The 23,735-nt window shown below is 42.4% G+C and overlaps 1 protein-coding gene across 6 annotated transcripts in view; it reads left to right on the top strand.

Moving 5' to 3' along the window:
- Positions 1 to 22,693, top strand: part of CRAMP1 (cramped chromatin regulator homolog 1) — a 48,059-nt gene extending 25,366 nt beyond the window's left edge. For 3 of the 6 annotated variants that reach the window (XM_064390141.1, XM_064390140.1, XM_064390139.1), the window contains exons 8-23: positions 342 to 465; positions 1,515 to 1,596; positions 2,694 to 3,953; positions 6,146 to 6,320; positions 8,477 to 8,658; positions 9,334 to 9,408; positions 10,586 to 10,667; positions 11,350 to 11,454; positions 12,095 to 12,273; positions 12,810 to 12,878; positions 14,195 to 14,429; positions 14,746 to 14,910; positions 15,549 to 15,694; positions 18,014 to 18,174; positions 18,296 to 18,426; positions 20,650 to 22,693. In XM_064390141.1, the coding sequence (XP_064246211.1) occupies positions 342 to 465; positions 1,515 to 1,596; positions 2,694 to 3,953; positions 6,146 to 6,320; positions 8,477 to 8,658; positions 9,334 to 9,408; positions 10,586 to 10,667; positions 11,350 to 11,454; positions 12,095 to 12,273; positions 12,810 to 12,878; positions 14,195 to 14,429; positions 14,746 to 14,910; positions 15,549 to 15,694; positions 18,014 to 18,174; positions 18,296 to 18,426; positions 20,650 to 20,750 (3,272 nt within the window). In that variant the 3' untranslated portion in view covers positions 20,751 to 22,693. Of the gene's footprint in view, positions 1 to 341; positions 466 to 1,514; positions 1,597 to 2,693; positions 3,954 to 6,145; positions 6,321 to 8,476; positions 8,659 to 9,333; positions 9,409 to 10,585; positions 10,668 to 11,349; positions 11,455 to 12,094; positions 12,274 to 12,809; positions 12,879 to 14,194; positions 14,430 to 14,745; positions 14,911 to 15,548; positions 15,695 to 18,013; positions 18,440 to 20,649 lie in introns of those variants that run through there. The other 3 variants (XM_064390142.1, XR_010348016.1, XM_064390143.1) reach the window with 3 other exon arrangements.
- The last annotated feature ends 1,042 nt before the right edge of the window (positions 22,694 to 23,735 follow it).

The raw sequence follows: 23,735 nt of genomic DNA, 5'->3' as shown, positions 1-23,735 counted from the left end.
ATGATTTCATTTTGGGTTTTTTGTTTACTTCCTTGTTCCCAAGTAAGTAGAATCAGGCTGTTCAAAGGTCTGAAATACTGTACTTGCTCAAAAGTTTCCAGACATCTGATTTTTGACACTGCTTGCTCAACTGGAATCCCCAGTACCTCTATAGTGTCCAAGGATAAGAACACACTGAAACAAAAGGTAATTAAGGAAGCTGGCTCCATTGGTGAAGCTGAGCTGCCTGAGTTGTCTGTAGGTGGTTGGTGGTGCCTGATTTTTTGTATTGTGTAACTGAACATACAGTGTTGTGACTGAGTTGTCCTTGCTTTGACCCTTTGTGCTTCATCTCCATTCAGGTGTGAGTGATGAAGAGGACCAAAAGCCAGTACGACTTCCCCTCAAGGTCCCTGTGGAGTTGCAGCCACGGAATAACCATGCATGGGCTCGAGTACAGAGTCTTGCCCAGAACCCACGGCTTAGGTAATGGAGAACTGGTTGTGGTGCTCAGAATAGGGAAATAGATGAGCAGCATCCTAGCCCCTTCGTCTTTCTTCAGGGTTCTCTTTGCCAGTTGGGCAGTTCATCTGTGATGATGCAGGTGTCCTAAGTGTACTTAGTCTGAGAGTTATCATGTGGGAAAATTAGATTGCCATTGCTCTTTATATCTTTTGAGTAATAAAGGAGCTACTAGCTTTGGAGATGAGTATAGTGTGTGCCACTTAATGTCAGAGCAGAGGGCAAGTAAAATGGAAATAGTAGCCTTGGTTCTACTAAAATTTGTATTCATGTACCACAGAGAGAAGGGAATATACATAGTGGTCAGAGGTGCCTGCACCAAGTCTCTGAATGTTTCACCTGTACCCAATGATTAAAATAGCATGGAAAGTGTTTGTAGTTTTTCCCTTGCAAATCACTGTTGGTGCAGCTGTGCAGTGTCATCAATGGCTGTTCATCCTGGTACTTACATCTGATCCAGAACTTAGGACAGCAAACATGAGGCCTCTGTGATGTTGAGTGTTGTTTCAAATGCAGCACTTCAGTGTAGTGACCAAAGATCATTATAAAAATATCCATTCTCTTCTCTGCATTAGGTTTATTTGGAAAATGCTTTCAAAAAGTAAATGTTTGTCTTTTTGTGCCCTTTTTTCTCTTTCTTTTTATACTTTATGTAGTAGCTTCATGCCTTGCCTGCACTTTTGCAGTTCACCTAAGTCTTGCCATCTTTTCCTATCTTCTTCCGTCTGGAAAAAAATAGTTTCTTGAATCATGGCAGTCAGGTTTATCTGGCAGGCTTTTAGAATGTGTGAGTTGTCACAGTTGTAAGTTAACCTAAATTTTAAAGTTGTGGGATAACATATGTTTTTTGTTTTGTTGTGGCTTTTTTTTCTTAGTGCTTGGGAGTGTTCTTTGTGCTGGTATTATAGAATGCCAGTTTATTCCTTAATTCCCCTTCTAGCATCAAGGCTAGGACTTGGAGCTCCTGCTGACAATTGTTCTCTGTTCCCTTGCTTTGCTTCTCTTGCGTACAGGATGATTGTGGAGTTACATCGGAAGGTCTCCAGCCTCCTTGAATTCCTGAAGCAGAAGTGGGCTCTACATGAAGTGAGGGTTGTATCCTTTTCCTTCTCAGTCTGTTCCATGTGCTGTGTCCTGGGAGAAATTCGCTTCCTATACCAAGTTCAGTTTTGCATTGGAAAAGTGAATCTACTTCATAAATGCACCAGTCCTGATTAGTAAAGATACAGATAAAGTCTCAGCATCACTAATGGGAGCTTTTGTGGAAGATCTCATAGTGTTCTGCTTTTACCTCAACTCTTCTGGTTGATAATATAAATTATTATATTTATATAATATAATATCCCATAAAAGCTAGTTAAGAAAAAATTATGTTCCTGCCTTTATGTAATTTCCTCAAACAGTGGTCGTAGTCTGGTTCATTATCAGTGGGTGACCCCAATACTGCCTGGCTAATAAGTGACAATTCTGTTTCCGGTTTCAGCCAAGAGATTAAGGACAGATCTTTGCACTTTGCGCAGTTTCACCAATGTAGGCTTAAGCTTCTTGTCAAGGTAGCTGCTGCTACCTGCAATGTATCTCTGCACTGTCTGAGCCATACAGCATTCAGGGTGTCCCTGCCTCTGAACTTTGATCCATGCAATAGAAAGATTTGTGAGTTAGCAGCTGTTCTGTTCTGAACCTAGTCCTTCTGACTTGTAGGTTTTATCCTCTTCTTTGGCCTTTTATTCAGGCTTTTCTGTTTAATTTGTGAGCCTGGAAGAAGCTGTGGCATAGCACTTGAAACTCTGAAAGATGTCAGAGTGTGTAAGGTGGGGCTTGCTGCACCTATGAGAGGCTGCTTTGCTTGCAGTGTTAGAGGTTTTGCTTGGTTTTGTTGGGGTTTGTTGATTGGGATTTTTTTATTATTTTTTTACAATTACAGTAGTGTGTGAAACAGAGAAGTTAATTTTGTTTGAAATGGATATTTGGGCTTGTAGCAGGTCTTCACTGCAGTCTTTATCACCACAAAGGACCTAATTTCTGATTATAGTTGTCTTCACTATAACCTGTGCAAATAGAGAAGATATCCTCAATCAGCTAGGTTTTCTTTTATTTTCTTTTCTTTTTTTTTAAACTTGCAAAATAGACTTCCAGGTGTTTTTTTGGAAGGGGCAGATGACTGTTGCATTCTTTGACACAACTTTTTTTAGCGTAAAACACTTGAAGAACAGCAACTTCGAGACTCCAGAGACTCCGAAACAAGAGGCAGCTTCTCAGAGGAGAAAGTGATGCTCCATCTCTTTCCAGGAGAGAACTGTACCATCACTCCACTGCCTGGGGTAGCCAGAGTGGTCCATTCCAAGGCCTTCTGTACTGTGCATTGGCAGGAAACGGGCAAATGCAAACAGAACACAAAAGACTCTCACTTACTCCCCCCTGCCCAAATCCTTGGCATACAGAGTGGTCAGGGGACAGCAAGGGGACAGCTGAAATACATGCGGGGGATGGAAGGTAAGGGTGTGGGAAGGGGAGAGAGCACTACAGAGCCCAGCAGAACCTTGCAGCCTACAGCTGAAGTTTCTGCAAGCACTGAAGATGGTGCCCCAGAGCCTGTCCTGGTGGAAGGAGCAGCCTCAAATCTTGGCATCACTAATTCCCTCCAGAAACCACCTTCTGTACTTCAGGATCCAGAAGGGCACCAGGAAAAGCTGAGTTCAGTGGCCCCCTGCATGGAAGGCAGGGAGACCCTGGCTAGTGACCAGGCAGGTGTGCTACCCTCATGCAGCACAGAGTGTGCTTGCAGCAAGATCCCTGATGTGGAGGAGCTCTCTCTGCTCGATCCATTCCCACGGTACATGAAGTCCTGCCAGGACTTAATTGTCCCAGAGAAATGTTCTTGCACAGACAAACTGCATGGGAAGGACTCTGATTCAGCAGCTCATAATGCTTCTCCAGTGACTTTTCCAAGCAGGAGGAGTGCAGAGACCTCTGACTCTTGTTCCCAGCTACTGAGAGGTAGTGTAGCTTCCCCTGGCAGCAGCAGATGTGAAACTCAGGCCAGCCACAGCCAGGGCCAACAGCTTGATGCTTGTACCAAGGATATCACGGATGCAGTAATGGAGGATTCTCAAGAGAAGCTGGGCTCCTCGTTTCCACCTCCACCTCAGGGACAATCCAGTACAAAGTCTCTCAAGGATGACCCAAGTCGGCTCTCCCAACAAGTTAGAGAGGAAGGATGGAGTCTGCGAACCTCTGAGAGCCTTACACTGGCTGAAGTCTACCTCATGATGGGCAAACCGAACAAGCTGCAGCTGGAGTATGACTGGTTGGCTGTCTTGGAGCCAGAACCCCAGCATGCTAGAAAGCAGACATCTGAGTCAAGTGCTGTCCCTGCATGTCCTACCTTTCACAAGCAGAGACTCTTAAATTGCCTTCTGAGACTCATCTCTACTGAGGTCAATCCCAAACCAGTAAGTAGCTCTTGTTCATGCTCCAGATACTAAACTCTAGTTTCATTTGAGGAATAATTGCCCAGTTGTGCATTCACAATAAATGGGTAACTAGCCATGTCAAGAGCTTTGGAGATTCCTGCATTTAAATTATACAAAAAACACAACACAAGACAGCTGGCTACAGAGTGGACTTCTCTTCAATATGCTTTTTACACTGCCTTTTAGCTTCTGGTTTGCTGTGAGTCTCATTGGTGTTCCAGTGAACATTTAACGTGATTACTCAAAAGATCAGTTGTGAGGTGAGGTGCCTTCTGTTCTCTCTCAGATTCACAGAATATTAGAACAGCCCAGGTGGGAAGGGGCCTTGGACGATCATCTAATCCAAACTTTTGTGGGAAATGGAGCCTGGATGATATTATTACTGCACATGAAAACTGCATTGATTTTCAGTGTTTATGTAGTTCACATTCCACAGTGTGAGAGCGAAAATAATGTATTTCTTCAGAATAGCAGAGTCAATAGAACTGCACCTGCCTCAGCTGATTTGTGTAAAAGCTCCCAGACTCCAGGATAGCTGTTCAACAGTCCCAGACCTTAGGGAATGAACTTGCTTTCCTTCTTGTCCTTTGTAAATCTGTATTTAAGATTTGCCCCAGTGATACCTGGGCAGTGAATTCCACCTAGTGCAGCCAATTGAAACTTAGTAAAACATCTTTTAAAAAGACACAGAGTTCAGCAGATCTGCTCAAAGGCCTGTGGTAGATACAATGAGCTAATGATTCTGTTCCACCCAGGATGCAAATGTATCAGTGATCCCAAACACAGAGTTTTTTAATCCTTGTTGGCTGGTGATTTAATGCCCCTCAAAGTTCCTTTTGATTCTGAATCTGCAGACATGAAATGAAGGACTTTATAAATTTAAACCCATCTTTGTTCAGATGCAGCTTTGTTTGAATTGCAAAGGCCTTTGGTCTGACATCCCACAGATCTGGGATACTGTCTCCTCTTTGGCATCAACTTTTACTTCTGGTGACACAGGTGACAGCTAGCTAGGCATGACATGATGAAACAATCACAAACTATAAAGAAGGACATCCCTGAGACTTGGGGGGAGAGGAATTGAAGAGGGGTGAGGAACCAGCACTTAGGATTTGCATGTGTTTTTCTGTCACTTTCACACTCTTGGTTGTCTTATAGTAGCATAGTACTACTGAACAATAAAGGAGCTCTTGAAGGATATGGAGCATATTGTACATTCCAGAAAAAAAAAAAAAAAGGAGCACAACCTTTCATTTGTCAAATACCACTTTATTCTGACTGTTTTTCAGAAAAACATACTCTCCTTGAAGCATGAACATTGTGGCACTGATATTGCAAAGGCCAGGAAGATATTTACAGCCTCACTGAAAAGCACTGTAGATGTCTTGAAAGTTGCATTTCATCAAATAATGACGAGAACTATGGTATTTTTGCCACAGGATATTTTAAGAGGAAGGATTGATTGTGTGCATGCCTGCTGTTTTCTCCAGATAATCTGTAACAGCCAAAGCAGCCAGCTGTGCTGTGGTTTATTCTTTAAATTAAAATCATCAGCATAAAATAAACTGTAAAGTAGCATTTCAGTTGAGCAATGGGTGCAATTTTAAGCCTGTAATTACACATAGATTCCTTAAAAAGGGAGAGTTTTCTAGAAAACAGTTTAAACAACTTAATGAAACAACTGGATAGGCCTGTAAAATTATTGAAGCATATATGTCTCTTGTTAGTGCTGTGTTACAGTGTGAAAGAAAAGGGAAGGGAAAAAATTCAAAACTCTGCTTGATTAAGAGAATTAAAGTGTTTTTGTCCGGATGTATTTCTCACCAGAGCAGCCCTCTATATGAAGTTTATGAAAAATAGCTTTGCTGAATTAAAACCAACACCTTTTTTTTTCTTTCTTTCTATCCCACGGTGAATCCAGCATGTTGCGTGAAGCTTGTTGAGTGTTAACCCGATTGTAACATAAATTAATGTATTGAATTGGTGAAATCCAGCAATGCTAAATGGGCAGGAAGGTAATTTCAGCTGCCCCCTCACAGCCACTAGGAGGTTTTGCTTACAGTACATTAAGGTATTGTAGTATGTCAGATTTTAAGTCTTCCTAAGTACAGTGAGTTTGACAATACATTTGTTGTACCAGCACAAAATGTTAATTTAATGTGCATTTTCAGACGCCCGAGATGAGCTCCATTGCCACATCACCTATAAAGCCTGCTCAGGAGGAGCAGGCCCTGACTCCCCCGGGAAAGGTAATTGCCATCAACAGCAGGAGTCCCGGCTGCGCACGGAGCCAGTCCGCCCTTCGCAACAAGACTTTTTCTCCTGGTGCTGCTTCCAGCTCCTCAGGTGAGTATTCCTAAAAATCCGCTTGATGAAATCGACTTGGTAATACCTCACACCATAATGAGAACTTCCCAGAGATGGAATACTGGAAGGAAAAGTGCTCTTACTCTTACAAACTTCACTGTCTGAGAACATTGATGTGTGCTAATTTGCTTTAGAATTGTCCTAAGTCCAGTGCTGCTTTGAATCTTGAATAACAATGCACATAAGTAATGCAGTTCACAATCCAAAGAATTCTCCTTAGTCACTCTTAGAGAAGATGCTTGGGTTTTTTTGGGAGCTGTGTCATGGTTTAATCCCAGCTAGCAACTCAGCCCCATGCAGCTGCTCAGTTACTCCCCTCTGGTGGAATGGGGGAGAACTGAAAGAGTAAAACTGAGAGAACTCATGGTTTGAAATAAAAGCAGTTTATTAGGGAAAGCAAAGCAGAGCAAGGAATTTGTTCCCTGCTTCCACTGGGCAGGCAGGTGTTCAACCCTCCCCGAGACAGTAACTTGGGAAGGCAAACACACTCACTCTGAATGTCCACCCCCTTCCTCCTTCTTCCCCCAGCTCCTTATGCTAAGCCTGACCCCCTCCATGGTGTGGGATATCACTGTGGTCAGCAGGGATCAGCTGTCCTGGCTGTGTCCCCTCCCAGTTCCTCATGCATCCCCAGCCCCCTCACTGGCAGTGTGGGGTGAGGAGCAGCAAAGGCCTTGACCAGTGTAAGTCCTGCTCAGGAGTAACTAAAGCATCCCTGAGTTAGGAGCACTGTTTGCAACACAAATCCAAAACTACCACTGAAGAAAATTAACTCCTTCCCAGCCTGAACCAGTACATGCTGACTGGCACAGGGTGTGAGGTCTCAAGAGAATATCAGCTTACAAAACCCACAAGTAAATGCCCAGTGTAAAATCTGTTGATAAATATTTACTGAAAATTTTCTGTGCTACCTTGCCACTATAGGTTTAAATTAAATATTAGGAAGAAATTTGTCCCTGTGAGGGTGGTGAGGCCCTGCCACAGGGTGCCCAGAGAAGTTGTGTCTGCCCCTGGATGCTTGGCAGTGTTCAAGGTCAGGTTGGATGGAGCTTGGAGCAATCTGAGATAGTGAAGGTGTCCCTGCCTTTGGTAGGGGGTGGAATGAGATGAGCTTCAAGGTCCCTTCCAACCCAAACCAGTTGTGTGATTCTATGATTATAAGATAGAGAATGAATGTGAATTGCCTTTAATAGGAGATATGGCTGCTGTAACCTGTGAGCCTCAGCCATGCAGGCCTAGACTTCTGGTTCTGTGCATCAGCCCAATTGCATTTACTGCCACATGTTTATGACTTCAGGAAAGTTTGTGATGGTGTTGGGCTTACTGGGACCAGTTGTGATTCTTAGGCAGTCCTTTTCACACCCCTGCTCTGAGAAGTAGTGAACGCAGGAGCAGGTTAACTGGTGCTGCGGTGTGTGTGGATCTTGGCTACCTCACAGTGACAGGCTAACAATGCTGGCTTTCATCCAAGCTGGCTGTGTGCAGAGGGAAATCCTACCACATTTTTTTGAAAACTTAAACATAAATGGGGAAGTTTTACAAGAGACAAGTTACCATTATTTCACTGTGCCAAATGTATTTTGAAAACAGTCCATCTTTGGGAAGGTCTTTGGTAAATTGATCCCCGCTCTGTCACCAGATTGATTTTATTGGGGTTGTACTTAAAATTACTATAGGGAAAGAAGTGGTGGGGAGTGTAAATAAATCATAAACACTGTAAAATGGCTCTGTGTTTGTATTATCTTCCCTCCATAAGAAATGGTAGATATGGTTTGTTTACTGGGATAGGCCCTCAGGTATGCCTACAAGCCAAACAGATAAACTGATTATCACAGTCTATGCAGGGCTGAAAACAAGGCTTCGATTCTAGTTTCTTAAGTAGTGTAAAATTTCATTTAATCCCATACATCCAAGAATTTCAAAGCAAGTGAATACTAGTGGTATTCATTGCAGGTAAATACTGTCAGTTTGCAGGTGGGATAATTGAAATATGGAGGGATTCCTGATTTTGGAAACAGCTGGTGACAAAGCCTGAATCCTTAAGTCCCAGCTCTCTACGATCTTTCAGCTACTGAAGAGTTATTTCCTTTTTGTTTTCACTTAATTTCATTTAATTTGCTGTTAAAATCTTCTAGGTTTGAGAAACCTCCCTAGACCTCTCTTGGTGGCTAGTCCTTCAAGTTCTGGGAGCACTGAGGCTGACAGTGGGCTGTTTGCAGTCCCCACAACCCTGCCCCCCAACAGCCGCCATGGGAAGCTGTTCCTACCCAGCAAGGAAGAAGAGCTGACCTTCCGGCAGCACCTGGACACCATCAGTGTAAGTGAGATGACTGAACAGAAAATGCAGCATGGTGTGCATGAGCCAGCTTCCAGGAGGTATCACAAGGATTCTGAATTCCTCAGAAAGTATGGGCTGCCTTGAGAAGCAATGCTGCTTATCATGCTTTAAGTTTAACATTGTATTAAATGAGATGAGTGAGATTTTGACTATGTGACTGTGCTTCGAACTGACATTACCTATTCAGGTAATTCAGGTAATTCAAATCTGAATACCATCACACAGCCTGATGACACTTATTTGCTGTCCAATTGAGCTGCTCCAGCAAATATATACACTAGATTTAGCAAAAACTTATCCCCTTCTGATGTGTAGCTAATTTTAACACAGCCTCATTGCTGTATATAAGTCAAATTCTAATTTTTATGTACACAATCTCAGTAAGAATTCCCTAGGAAGCTGAAGTAGTTTGTAATGAAATGGCTTTTTTTTGGGACAAAGCTTTATCTCCATAAAAAAAAAAGAAGAAAAAATACTTTCTTGGTGGAAAATATTCTGACTCTAGCAGGAAGGATATTGCGCTATCTGAAACAAAACATAGTATTTTGGTTAATTCTTAATTTATCTCTATTGAAAATAAGAATTTGGGGGATATAATTTATTCTGTGTCTGGATGCTTAAAATACTTGTAATGTATTTTCTGTTGTTGTCCAGATGCAGTCGGACTTCTTCCTTCCGAAGCCCAGGAAGTTACGGAACAGGCACTTGCGGAAGCCGCTGGTAGTACAGGTCAGAGCAAAGTGTAAATGCCTGTTTTGCTCCCCAAGTATCAGTAAAGCTGTAGTAATCTGCACATGACAAAAAAACCCCTGAATTTCCCTCATGCATTCACTGGAAATATAAAGCTGAAATTATGAAGGAACAAACACTTGCAGTCTCTAGTGTAACTAGCCATGTTACATTCCCTGTATGAAGAATATCAACAACAGCGGAAGTCCAATGCCTAAGGTAGTTTGGAGAAATAAAAAAGCCTCTGGAAGAAGCTTCTGAAACCCAGAAGCAGGTTCTGCTACCTGGGCCTTCTGGCACTGAGGCATAGGCAGTGTTGTCCCTGTGCTGTCCTGTGCTGGCAGCCCTCTTAACTACAAAATTTTCCTTTATATCCTTTTCCTGCTTCCTGCTCAGTAGTGGATGTTAAACTGTGGTGGATATAAGCCTCTGTAGTGAAATAAGCCATAACAAACTTTGAAAGAACAGTGATTCTTGAGGAAAAAATGGGGGGACTTGGAAAAAGATGTATGGAAGGAATGGCTGGTTGTTGTGGTGCTTTGGTGACAGTCAGGTATTACCCTCCTTCAGACTGCTCTGATAACCCTGGGAAAAGGCACATGTGACTGGGACTCCAGAGGCAGGTGAGAAAAAAAGAAATCTGAAACCTAAATAATAGTAACCTACTGGGGACAACAAAGTTCACAGGTGTCACCATTTTTTTTCTCTTCTGTTTTGTATAAGAGTAGGGGATGCAGAAATTACTCTTGGACTATTTTTGATCCTGAGATCTTCAGATCTGGGCAATTCCATGTGTTTTAAGAGTTCCCAAGTACACACATACGTCTCTCTCATCTATATTTGCTGAATTTTAAAGGCAGATCAGTTTGTACACAGACTAGGTACCAGATCACTGCTGTAATTCTGTGAGAGATTTGTAAATCATGGCAAGTATAATCAGAGACGATTATAGTTCTAATCAGCATTTCTCTGAGAATTTTCCATGTGGAAATATTTTAGTAATTCACAGAGAAAACACATCATTCCTTTCTGTAGGTTTTTTCTCAAGAGCACATTGATCACATTGCTGTGTCTGGTGCATGATAGTAATGCTATGGAAATACTCTGCTATTCTGGAAGGTCTCATGAACTCCTGCAATTTATACAATGTTTATTGTTTATTGTTTCTCTCACATAGAGAACACTGCTCCCCAGACCATCTGGAAATCCGTCCCAGCATGTCTGTTCCTTTTCTATCTTATCCAACTCATCCATTACAGGTGAGTCTGGCACTTCTACAAACTGAAAAGTGTCCCTTAAAACTGCATAAAAAAGTAATTTCTGAAAAGAAGAAAATACTCTTTCAAAATGACAGTGTCACTAGCCTTCGGGAATTGCTCTCCTGGATCATTGTGAAGCAAGTTGTGCTTTTGATAAAATTTTTTTCTTCCATTTCCCAAGATTGAAATTATAGAAGAGCAAGGAGTTCTCAACAGGGAGATGAAATTTGGAATAAAATACTTGGGTAGGAATTTTTGTTCTGTAGGGTGTAATAATTTATCTAGATTTTGTGCTGCCCTTTGCCTAGTATCTGGGATACTGTCTAAATTTTATACAGCATAAGCAATCCACTGCCCATATGTCCTTTTCCGCTGGTTTACTCTTGAGTACAGTGGTAGTACAGGTGATTCCCCATGAAAACCAGCATGAGACCTGAAGGGTTGTCTTCACCGACAGTATGAGAGCAGCTCCAATAGCACAGCAGCACTTGCTGTTGCGTGTCCGTGGCAAGACACTGCTTAGCTCACGTCACTATTTTAGCTCTATTCCATCATCTCCACTACTTGCATTCCTGCAGCTTGCTGCTGTTTGGAATTTATTTGCTTCCATTGAATTGTGTTGTGTTCTGCTTTAAAGGTGTTAGATTTCATTTACCTGAAAGGTATTGATGCTTCCCCCCAGGGAGAGGTTCATTTCGGCCAATCCAGTCCTCACTGACTAAAGCTGCTGTTTCTCGTCCAATTGTGCCCAAAGTTCTTCCAACACAGGCCACCAACCATCTGTCTAGTAAGTTATTCTGAATTCTGCTACAAAACCCATGCTGGTGTCCTCCAGGCAGGTACTGTCTCACAGTAGAGAGTGGGTTCCATAATTAGAACAATTAATGAGGAGAAAACAGTGACTGCGTCTATGTTTTACTTAGGGGATTCTTTTGAGATGAGAAGACATTCAGATGTTTGAAGTGGATTTTAAAAGGTCTGGGTGAGACCTTTTAAACCTACAATTTTTACACAGAGTCTACATGGCTGTCAGAGGCAAGATAACAAAATAAGGCTCTATTGTTTCTAGACCTCCTCTAGTAACCCACAGGAAATTTCTGGAAATTGCATAAATACTTACCAATTTGGAGGACAAAAAAGAACAGATAAAAGAATGGGAGGGGAACTGAGATGTTTCTCAGCTATTTTCATATACCTAGTAAGAGGTTGGAACAGGGCAGAAAAGTTAAACATTTTATCTAAATGCAGTGTTACACTTGGTGCAGAGAAGCAGCTGACCCAGATGATCAGATTGTTACCATTGCTGCTTTTTTACATAGGCTGAGTTTTGACTCTGGATAAGTTAAAAAAAAATCATATTTTAGAGAATCATAACAAAGTGAAGAAGAAGCTTGTAATATGTTTTTTGGTGTTTTGTCTCACTCAAGGTGCTATTGACTTGGCTGCTAAAAGTGCTGGCATTATCCCTGGTAGTCCCATGCCTGTCCTGGATGCAGATGGTTTGCCAGATGTGTCTCCATTGTCACCGGATGCAGTGCCCACGGTAGTGACAGGGCAGGAGCCAGCAGTAGCACATCAGAATGGAGGCTCCATCACCACTGTGGAGGTCAGAGGCTGTTAAACAAGCTTTTTTCAAATGCTTAACTGTCTTGTTCTTTCATTGCATAAAAAAGCTGTATTATTATGACTCCTCTGTGAGCTTTCTCCTGGGGCTTGCTGTTAGACACTGCTGTCGTGGCAGACTCAGTTTGTGTTGGGTACTCTGTATTTGGGTTTGAGGGATCAAAGCATCATCTCATTGAATGCATTTCCATCCTGTAAAATGGTTTGCAGCTGGTCACATTCCAGAGCATTGAACTTGGCCATCCAGAAACCTGGCTTGAAAAGAAATTATGGCATTTCAGAAATTCAGGAGGGAATCTGGCGCAAAACGTGGACTTTTTGTCATTGTATTTGGAATGGAAATTGTAATTTCTCCTTGCTGTTTCTTTTATTGAGACCCAGACACATGTTAGTCCATGTCATGTTCTCAGGAAGTTGATGGACAATTTTGAAAGCATGAAGAGCACAGATAAATGGTGATAGGCCTTTATCCCTTCCCTCTCCAGCTGGTCACTGACGTGATTTCTGTTGTGCTTGCAGGGCTCAGGCGCAGGGTGCCGGGTGCCATACATCAGCCTGCCGACCCGGCCCGAGCAGGATGGCTTCCAGGTACAGTGTGCGCTGAAGTGCTCTGGAATGGGCAACATTCTGTGAAAATACCACTGGTATTGCTAGTTAAAACTCCATACTCCTAGGTAATTGTGCACCACTGGTACTGTCTGGTGGAAATGAAATCCCTAGCATCTGAAGAAGTTTAAAGAAATTTAGGAAAGCTGCTTAAATATATGTGTGTGCCATTCCCTAAAATCAAAGTGAAGCTGACAGTCCCTGACCTGTGCGGGACAAACAAGCTTTACATATCTCTTAATAGAGTGGAGCAGTTTATAATTGCTCTGCAATATCTATGTGTGTATTTTAGACATCACAATAGGACATTTCAGCAGTTTGCAATCCTGCTGCCTCCATGTAGCTAAAGGAGGATTATTATGACTAAAAGTGTGATTGTAATGTCAGCATCCTTTCCAGAGATTCACTGTTCATTGTACAGGATCCAGTAGGAGATAGACAGATCCTTAAAGAGTAACTGTGATGTCACTGTTTTAGGAGTGTTGTCATCCTGTCCCCAGACTCTTTCTCCGGTGGGATCAAGGACCTGGTGCTGGATTTTTAGGCCCCAGCATACAGGCACTTCTTTTCTTCAGTAGAAGCGCTTTCCATGCTCCCTGTGATGCCTGCATTTGAAAAAAATAGTTTGGTTGGAAAGCATATAGGAGATTAAGATTTTTTTATGGGGCAGGTGTTAGGACATGAGCCTATGAGGCATTTATTGTGGCAGTGGGGCCTTGGGTTCTGGTTCTGGTTCTTGCTCTTAGGACAGCTGTGTATACACTACATCAAAAAAATGTTACAGTTCTACGATGAGGTACTGGTAATGAGACTCCTTAAAGATCAGTTGAATTTTGAGAAGTCTGACTGCAAAAAGTGAATAAATCTGAGTTACCAGTTTAAAATATGTGTATTCTCTTCCAGAAGTTAAAAGGGGTTTTGCCTACACAAAGGCAAGTTAATACATATTGGGAACTATCTTGTAGATATATCAAAATTATGCTAATTTTAAGATTATGCTTGTTCTGTTATGTAGGCTGTTTTGAATATTCTTTGGAATGTTACAGACTCATATTTTTTCAGATTATTTGGCAGGATATGGGCTGAAGCATATTTGTTTATGCTTACAGGTACTTTCCATTAAAATAATACAGATTTATTATATAAATAGTATATTCCTCTAATTTAGGCATAGTGTCTACTGGATTTTTTCCCTTAGAAGTCTGGTTTTAATCTGACACTCAAGAGCCAAAATGTTGCTTTTTAGTTTTCTGAGTTCTTAAGAAATTTATGAACATTTAATTCCATTTTTTTAACAGGGTACATCAGTTCTTTCTCTGCCAGAACTGGCCAAGACTTCTGTCCAGAATGGTCTGTCCACCCCTCCACTTCCCTCATCAGAAGCTTCCAGTACTCGGCTCTCTCCTCCCAATGTTTCTGCTCTCCTGGATATTTCCCTGCCTGGACCACCTGAAGATGTGCTTTCCCAAGGCGAACCTGCCACTCAGATCAGTGATTCTATCATTGAAATAGCCATTAGCTCTGGCCAATACAGTAAGTCTAAGACTAGCTAAGGTTTGCCTATCAACTTTAAAAAAATCTGTGACATCTTACATAGCAGCAGAAACTTATCCAGGAAGCAGTTCTTGGGTTATGAGGTTTTTATGGGTTTGTTTTTCATTTGTTTGTTTGTTTCCAAGCATCTGTTGGAAATAAAATTCTGTGCCTGTCCTTTATTTTCTAGCAAATATGGGGCGGGGGGGTTATTGTCGTTGTTTTGGGGTTTTTTCCTTTCTAAACAAAAATTGTTGCAGTGTCCTGTAACTTTACCATATTGACTGAATTCGTGATCCCCGACATCGGCCTACAGGTGAAGGTGTTTCTCTCTCTCCTGCAAAGCTGAATGGCAGTGACAGCTCCAAAAGTCTTCCATCCCCATCCAGTAGTCCTCAGCAGAACTGGATTGCATCTCCCACCCATGATCCCCAGTGGTACCCCAATGACTCCACAGACTCCTCCCTCAGCAGCTTGTTCTGTAAGTGTCCAGATGCAGAAAAGTGCAACCAAAAAGTGTTTTCCTGTTAACAAAACCCCCAACATTGTTTATCAGAAGCGAATCCTTTGAAAAATTGTAAACCCAGTAGGACATTTGTAGAATTGTTGCTTTCATTTCCACAGTGTTGCCAGTGTTGCCTACATTTTCTCTCTCTTTACAAGTCTGTTCCTGAAAAGATCCTGTTGCTAGACTAGCTTGGGACAAGTAATTCCTTGGCAGTTCCTTGTAGTCTGTTTGGAGCCTGACTCATCAGTTAGGGTGAGACATTTTGACTGTTGTGCCAAAATGAACAGATGTCTTTGGCTCTGCTGGGGAAAAAACGGACTTTGTTGTGTGCTTGATAAGTACTATCTCAAAGACATGAGGTCACTCACTGGGTTTGGTTGAGGTTTAGTTGTTGAGAGGTTTTTTTTTAATCAATAATTTGTGGGGCCAGTGTAAGAAGTCTCCTTACTCTTAGCAGTGTGGTGATGTTATCGATGCTGGCAACACAAATTTTTAAAATATGGAAGAAATTTATATGTGTCCTCCATTTTGAATTTCCTTGCCCTTCTTTTTTATGTTCCCAGTTAAGAAAACTGAGTGCAATGATTTAGCCATATGCCTTTTCGTTGTAGCAAGTTTCATCTCCCCTGAGAAAGGACGAAAAATGTTACCAACTCCAGCTGGGAACACCAGTGGCACCTCCTTACTGGGACCCAGCCTGCTGGATGGAAACTCACGGGACTCCTTTGTGTCACGGTCCCTGGCAGATGTGGCAGAGGTATGTCAGCAAATTACACTCAGCGTCTGCTTCCTCTTGCAGTGCTGGAAGTTACAGTTACTGGGTACCATCCCTCAGACCTTGAGATACTTCAAATGTAAAGGTGCTTTGACATCTGCACTTTAACTCAGTAGAGAAGAATTACAGTCATAACAGAAAGATGTAAAATTATGTGAGGATAATTACCCAACACCAGAGCTGGCGTGAGAAGCTGCTGTGAGTGCCTTCATCTCAGGTTCTTTTTGCTGAGGGAGGTCATATTCACCTGTTGGATATACCTTTGTTCTGCCAGAGCAGGATTCAATCATTCTGTTTTGTGTGTCCTCCTTTGTAGAGCAAGAACTGAAAGTGCTAAAGATAAGAACAAGATTAATAGTGATGCAGCTACAATACAGTTGGAAGCCTGGTAGGAAACAACAAATAGGTCCAGAAGGAAGAAGTAGGACGTGGCTAATAGCAAATCATCTGAGAGGATGGCAGAAGGTTCTGTGGTGCTGAATTACTTGTCTCTGTTGGCAGAGGTATCCCTTTGTTTTGAACTCTTCTGAAGGGGTAGAATGGGGCCCAGCAGTTTTTAAGGCTGTGGCACACACCCTTTCAGAGGGACAGATGGGAAGAATGAGCTGCAGGAACATGATGCAGCTTAGCAAGGAAAATGCAAAGTCCGCCCTAGGAAGGGACTGAGGAATAACCCCACAGCAGTATCAGCTGGGGACTGGCTGTCTGGGAAGCAGCTCTGCTGTACCTGGATATGGCGATGGACACAAGCTGAGCATGATCCAGGGTGGATCCAAAGGTGTGAAACCAAAGGTGACCAGTGATACCACGAGCTGTTTTTAACAGGAGCATGGCCAGGATATTGAACAAAATTATTATTAATGTGCTCTACTCTGTAGAGTAGTAGTGTCTACCGGCTGTGAGACCATGCCTAGAATATTGTCACCAGTTGAATACCCAATATATAGGAGAGAGAGATTAACCAGAGCAAGTTCAGCTGAGGTTTACCAGGAGAATCAGGCAGTGAAGAAGGGGTGATGTATGGGCTTGTTCGGCCTAGAAAAGGTTTCAGGGTGGTAAGGATCCTGCTGGCTGCCAATGCCTGCAGTGGGGTCATTGGGAAGATGTAGCAAGCCCTTTGCAGAATGGTGATGGGAGGTGGGAGAAACAAGCAAAAGCTGAACTGAGAAAGGTTCTGTTTTATCTATACAAAAACTTCACTTTGTAGAGCAAGAACTGAAACTGATAGGCAGGCAGGGAAACAAGTTGCCCAGAGATGTTATGCAGTGACTGTCTTCAGAGTTTTCCAGGGCTCACATCAATAAAGCTCCAAGTGAGCTGGTCTGTCCTTATAGGTGAATCTGATTTGAGCAGGTGGTTGAATTAGAGATCTGTTCAGATCCCTTCCATTCTCAGTTATCCCACAGTGTAGTTATTAAATTCAGTACAACATCACATAACTTGTAATTTCTTGGGGACTTTCCCTTATGGGAGGAATATGTCATTTCTCTATTGCCTTTTGGATTTGGATGAGATGGTTCTGTACAGACCATGTAACTGGGAGCTGCAGCAAGCTCATGTTGATTTAGTGTGACGTTGGCAGCTTCAGACCTGAAATACAGATCCACTTCTGGCATAAATATGAAGATTCTGTTTGCTTGGTGGTAAGAAGTTGCCAAGGTGTGTTCTAATTAAAGAAATGTATGAGAATGTATTTGCATTGTTTTGAAGTGACATTGCAGCCCTCAGTATTACCAACTCCCTTCAGAAGAAAATGGGGTAAGCCTCCATGTTATGCACAGGAGAGCAGCTCTTGTGGTAGAGGTAATATTTTTAGATCATCTACCTGTGCATCTTAATGCTAAATTGCAGCAGGTAAGATGCATTGAGACTATAGATGGTTAGGTTTTTTAGAAGCTTCCATTTAGTTGTGGATGAGAAGAGCTGTTCTCTAACTCAGGTCAAGTGAGATAAAGTGTCTCTTTCATATGAGGAGAGGCTGGGAAGGAAGTCGAGTGACCCAGACTCTTCTCAGGATGAGAGGCTGCAAGCAAAATTTGAAACACAATAAATTCCACCTGAAGACAAGAGATCTATTTTGAGGTAATCAGGCATGGAAACAGGGTACCCAGAGAGTTTTGGAATGTCTGTGCATGGGGATGATTCAACAGCTGCCAAGGTCCAGGGCAGCCTGTTCTAAGCTGACCCTACTCAAGTGAGAAGGCTGGATAAAATGCTCTCAAGATGTCCCTTCCAACCTCAGTTATTCCATGAAATTGCCACTGACATGTAGCTGATCTCTTCTCTCGTTGTCTCTTCCAGGTGGTGGATTCCCAGCTGGCTTGCATGATGAATGAGAACAGCATAGATTACATATCTCGGTTTAATGACCTTGCCCAGGAGCTGTCAATACCTGAGCCGACTCGAAGGGAGATCCTGTTTGATGGAGGAGGTGGTGGTCCCCCGACTGGGGATCTGTCACAGTAAGGGAATGACCAGCAGGCTGGTGCAGACTGTTCAGCTAAGTTGGAGCTTGCAAAGCTGGAACTTGAGGGCAACAGCTGAGTCTGAGTTATCCCTGTCCTGTGTGCTTCTTTCTAACAGAGAAGCATTGGTTTCAAAGGTCTCAAGAAATACTTGCAAGTCCTGGAATGTGCAATATGCTGGCAACAACAGAACATGGAATAACATTACAGAAGATAGTGCGTCCCTGCATCAGCAATGTAAGATTGCAGGTTTGTGGGACAGTCCTGGACTTGTACTTTGGAATAGCCTAAGCAAGCAGTTCAAGTAGGGATGGGATTGCCACAAGCTCCTGTTTATTAATTATTGTTTGCGTAGTGATCAAGATACCATACTTTCTGATCCCCGTGAAAGTTGTGGAGGATGAAGGGTAGGTGTGGGTAGGGGAACCATTGTGTATCTTGACACGTCCTAGTTGGCAGTCTTCTTACCGTTCAGTCAAACTGAAGTTCTTGCACTCTGTCCAGGGCACAGCCACTCCTTGATGCTGTGTTCTTACAGACCACTCTGTTCCTTTGGCTCTTTGACCATTCCAGCAGGGCTCACACCTGCTTGCTTGTTTGGTAGGGGAGCTCTGATCTGACCTCCTCCCATGCTGCTTGGATCCCCTACTTTTAAACCCCATCACATCACAATTGTCATCATCATTACCCTGACTGCACTCATATTCTTAACCTTTGAGATTCTTCAGCACATTGCACAGTTCACCCTGTGAGTGGGAGAGTGCTTTATTGCTCTCCCTGAAGAACACGTGCTTGTTAGGTCTGGAAACATGGCAAAAGAGCTTACACTAGGAAAACTGTGTCATAATTAGTCTTGGCTTTGCTGGAAACATGTAAATATTGTCATCTTCATGAAAACTGAGGATTTATCTGGGAGAGGAAATAGGAAAGAATATTGTAATGTGTAGGAACAAATACTAGGTTAACGCTAAAGGAGTTGAGATTGGTTTTGTGTTATGAAGAGAAGTGTCAAGTCCTAGCTTAATCCCTTAGTTCTTCCCTACTTCCTCTTTTTCCTGTGAACTCTGGGTCCTCTGTAGTACCTCACCATTATTCTTCATGACAGTCACTCCCAGGCATTAGTGGGTCTGGCATTCCCTCTCTGAAATCTCTGTGCATTTAATGTTGCATTTTACTGAAAGAAAAACACAGATACTGATTCCAGTGGGTTCAACAGGATAGCAAGTTAATAGTTAATCCATAGGTAATTTCTGGGGAGCTAGTTCTGTCAATTCTAGCTTTATAACTAAGGAGACTCCTCTCCTCTCCTCTCCTCTCCTCTCCTCTCCTCTCCTCTCCTCTCCTCTCCTCTCCTCTCCTCTCCTCTCCTCTCCTCTCCTCTCCTCTCCTCTCCTCTCCTCTCCTCTCCTCTCCTCTCCTCTCCTCTCCTCTCCTCTCCTCTCCTCTCCTCTCCTCTCCTCTCCTCTCCTCTCCTCTCCTCTCCTCTCCTCTCCTCTCCTCTCCTCTCCTCTCCTCTCCTCTCCTCTCCTCTCCTCTCCTCTCCTCTCCTCTCCTCTCCTCTCCTCTCCTCTCCTCTCCTCTCCTCTCCTCTCCTCTCCTCTCCTCTCCTCTCCTCTCCTCTCCTCTCCTCTCCTCTCCTCTCCTCTCCTCTCCTCTCCTCTCCTCTCCTCTCCTCTCCTCTCCTCTCCTCTCCTCCCCTCCCCTCCCCTCCCCTCCCCTCCCCTCCCCTCCCCTCCCCTCCCCTCCCCTCCCCTCCCCTCCCCTCTGTCCTGAGCAAGAATACCCATGTTGTGCCCCTTTTGTAAGCACTCATCTGTTTCTCCAGTTAGAGGATGTTCCTTGGCTGGTGTGAGTAGCTCTGAACTTTTCCAAGGGGCTGCTCCCATATGCACCTCAACTTTGTATTAATAATGAATAAACAAATCTTCTCCATCCTGTAGGCCATTATCATGGATTCATTTCCCAACTTGTACCATACTTGGTGGATGTAGTTTGGCCTGCCTTTAGCTACTCATAGGAGGCATTTCTTTGACTGGGAGTTTATTGTAACTTGCTCACAATGCACTGACTCTGTTTGCTGTTCACCCAGTCCCTTCACTCTGCTTTAGGCAGATGATTTTTAGCTTCTATGGAGTTGGCCTTGTGTTTTCTGTCATTAAGAGAAAATTGAACAAGTTTTCTGATGCACACAGAGCCTAGTTTGAGAATTGTGACAAATTGTCAGGAAATCACATAAACCTGGAATAGAAGTTGAAGGCTGTCACAGAAATGAATGCTGGGGCCTGTTTTGTTCTGAGCATTCCCCTTGGTATGGAGAAGACACCTATTAATCTCAAGAGTCATGCCCACTAGAACTTTTCAGTTTTACTTATAATTTAGCTGTGTTTTGGTTTGGACTTTCCCAGATTGTTCCTTCTTGGTTTTGGATTCCTCCATTACTAATGTTGACTATTCTATATGCTGTGTCTCCAGAAATCCTTCAGATTTTCAGGACAAAAGTAGAAGGCACCTACTATGGCTGTGGATTACAGAACATGCAGGAGGAAATGTGTTACATTCTAATCAAGTACTGACTAAAAAGAAATCTGAACTCTCACTCTTAAATTTCTAAATATTGCAAGAGTAATGTGAGGGTCTCCAGTGTATTTGTAATTTGACAAACTTTTCATCTTCCCTACTGATGCTGGTAACACAGTGGATATGACACTGGGTTTGGCTTTGAAGTTGCCTAGATTAAAGACCAGTGGTGCTGTACATGCTGCAGGAGTGGAGAGCAGAGCACTTCATCCTGATCCATGAAGGCTTTTTGCCTGTGATACAAGGAGCTGTCAGCTGCCTTGCCTCAGCCTACCCAGGGAGAAGGACCCAAGTGCAGAATGAAGGCAGCACAAGTGGCTATTTTTGATGATGCCATGACATCAGAAAACTTCTCATACCCTGAACCTTTGCAAGTGGGCTTGAACCATCCAGTAATAACAGAGTATAAATTACAGAAATCAGTTCCGCACTCAGAATGCTGGGTTAGAAATGTGTTTGGTGTCAGACCCTTAAAAGTTGGCATTATGAAGCAGAATTCAATTTCAGAAATGTAATGTATTGCAAATTGCTTTTTAAGAATAAAGCCCTTTGAGGAAAAGGGAAGAACTTAAGAAGAATTAAGATCATTGTGGTAATTCTGAACTGATGCAGTATTTGTTACCCTTACTATGTGAAAGGCCATTTAAACACATCTCTGATCAGACCAGCTCTAGATTTTAGTTGAATGTACTTTACAGTAGTAGTCATCATCAGTTTGTGCCTGAGACTGCTAAGGAGGTGCTGTATACACACACACACACACCAAGTGCATGTGCACGTGCAGATGATGGGGAGGGTGGTAATACTCAAAACTTCTTCAATTTTAATTATTTCAGCTTCCCCAACAATAGTAATGAAATCTATATGAGGGACAATGTCAGGCTAAGCAGACATCCAAGCAAGTGACACTGAAGTGCACACAGTATCATTTCTGAGGTAGAAGTGATTTCATGAGGTTAGTACCTTCCTGGAGCACTACGACTTGTTGGAGAGGACTAAGGGACACTAACAGTCTCCAGGTCTAGGATTAACTGCTCTAGGCTTTTGCCTCTCAGTGACCATAAGGCAGTTCTGAGTAGCTGACAAGATGAATGGTAGAAGATTGGGTGTCTCATCACCATGGGCTGGGTGCAGAGCACTACCGTGGCCCAAGGTTGGATCCACCCAGGTGTGTGTGCACATACTGACAGAGATCTGTACAGGGTGTTGCATTCTGATCACTCACACAATCCATTTTATACTGCATCCCTAAATCTACTAAGCATAGGAATAGTAATTGTTTTTATATAGCATTGTTAAGCCTTTTTTTGACACCCTCTATATTTTTAAATTGAATTAAATGGCTTGATTCAAATCTAATCTATAAAGACATCTCATTTATTGACAGCAGATCCCAGAGTGGAAACTCAGTTGCATTTTGTTTTCTATACTCAGACTTCAGATGCATTTGTACGGCAAGTTCTGCACTTTTTTTTAACCTTTTCAAACCTTTCAATCTGTTAATTTCACAGCAAGTTGTAAATGTTACCTAAGTGAAACCTTGGCAAGCACTACGGCAATAAGTTATCATTAATTATTGAAACATGATAACTGCTTTAGAGCTTATGGTTCTGGCAGCAAAATATAATGCTGTTTCTTTTAATAATAGTTAAGCCATATCATCTAAGGTTTCTGGCTTGTTTGAGATGTGAATTTGTTTTATAGATTATAAATATACCTATATAGTGTATGTATAAAGCAAAATGCCTGTCCTTACTGATTATTTTTTGTACCATACTGTAAATTATATTATTTATTCTTTATCAATTTTGGAAAAAGGTGTTTTGGTTATTTAATATAATATACAAAAGCTGTTAAACTTCTTCTGTTTAAATTTCCAATTCAACTTGTAAAGCTGTTTTTATTCTTGTGCATAAATACGTACTAATACTTGGTCTAACTTGTGTCCAGTGTGTTCCTTGCTTTTCATGTCCTCTCATATTTTTTTCATTTAAGTTTTATTTACACGATCATGGCCTTGTGGGCGTGGGAGTTAAGATTCATCCATAAGGCCAAGCTTTTCAGGGTGATTTGATTGCAGTGAAATCAGTTGCCTAACTTCCATTGGCATCTCCCATCCCAGAATTCTGATGATTCTCACCATGATCAGAGAAAATTTCGGTGGGGTTGTTTTTGCTTTATCGCTTCCATTCTCAGTAGTGTCTGCTCATGGTGAGATTCAGAAATGTAGCAAACCAGAGGGCTGGTTATCATGAATGGCCTGTCTTGGGCCGTGGGCATCAGAAACAAGGTGGAGAAAGAGAGAATAACAAACAAGAAAACCACCAAAAAAATCCCAACCACCACCACCAAGAAGGTACAATAAAAATAGTAGTGTATATCTTGGAGGTTTGAGGGTTTTTTTTCTATTCGCAGTTTCAGATAGGCAGAAACTCAGCTGTGGAGGTTGTATTCAGGCCATCATGTTTTATACAGCCACTATCAGAAACACCTTTTCACCCCAGGACGCTCAAGAACAGGGAGCCCTGATAGGGTTGCATAGTCTATCTTCAGAGCTTTCCAAGATAAAACTAACTAAAGCCCATAGAAAGGTGGGCTGACCCAGCACACCCTGCTTGGGTCAAGTTGGACTCAAGGCCTGAAGTTCCTGTGATCTAGATCAGTAACTAACTCATTTTTGTACATTTTTAGGATTTTGATCTCTATGACATACAAAAAGGCAGCTTAAATGTTGCACTGAGAAAGTGCAAGTGTATAATCAATCACAAATTAAGAGTGTTCTAAAAAGCTCAACATAAGTTTTATTAGTATTATTTTGATACTTCCTTCCCATCTAAAAAGTGCATAGTTATCTCTCCCACCTGTTTACTGAGAAAATTGGGCTGTGACCAAATTTGAGCTCTCTCTGTGCAGCTTCTCCCCTCCACTGGCTGTGAGCCTTTGTCAGCATAAAAGCCCTTTAAATCTTTTCCACCTTCTGT

The sequence above is a fragment of the Passer domesticus genome, chromosome 15 (genome assembly GCF_036417665.1).
Source record: "Passer domesticus isolate bPasDom1 chromosome 15, bPasDom1.hap1, whole genome shotgun sequence".
In the NCBI taxonomy this organism is placed as follows: Eukaryota; Metazoa; Chordata; class Aves; order Passeriformes; family Passeridae; genus Passer; species Passer domesticus.
The sequence above is the reverse complement of the archived record's forward strand: the minus strand, read 5'-3'. Positions and strand labels throughout refer to the sequence as shown.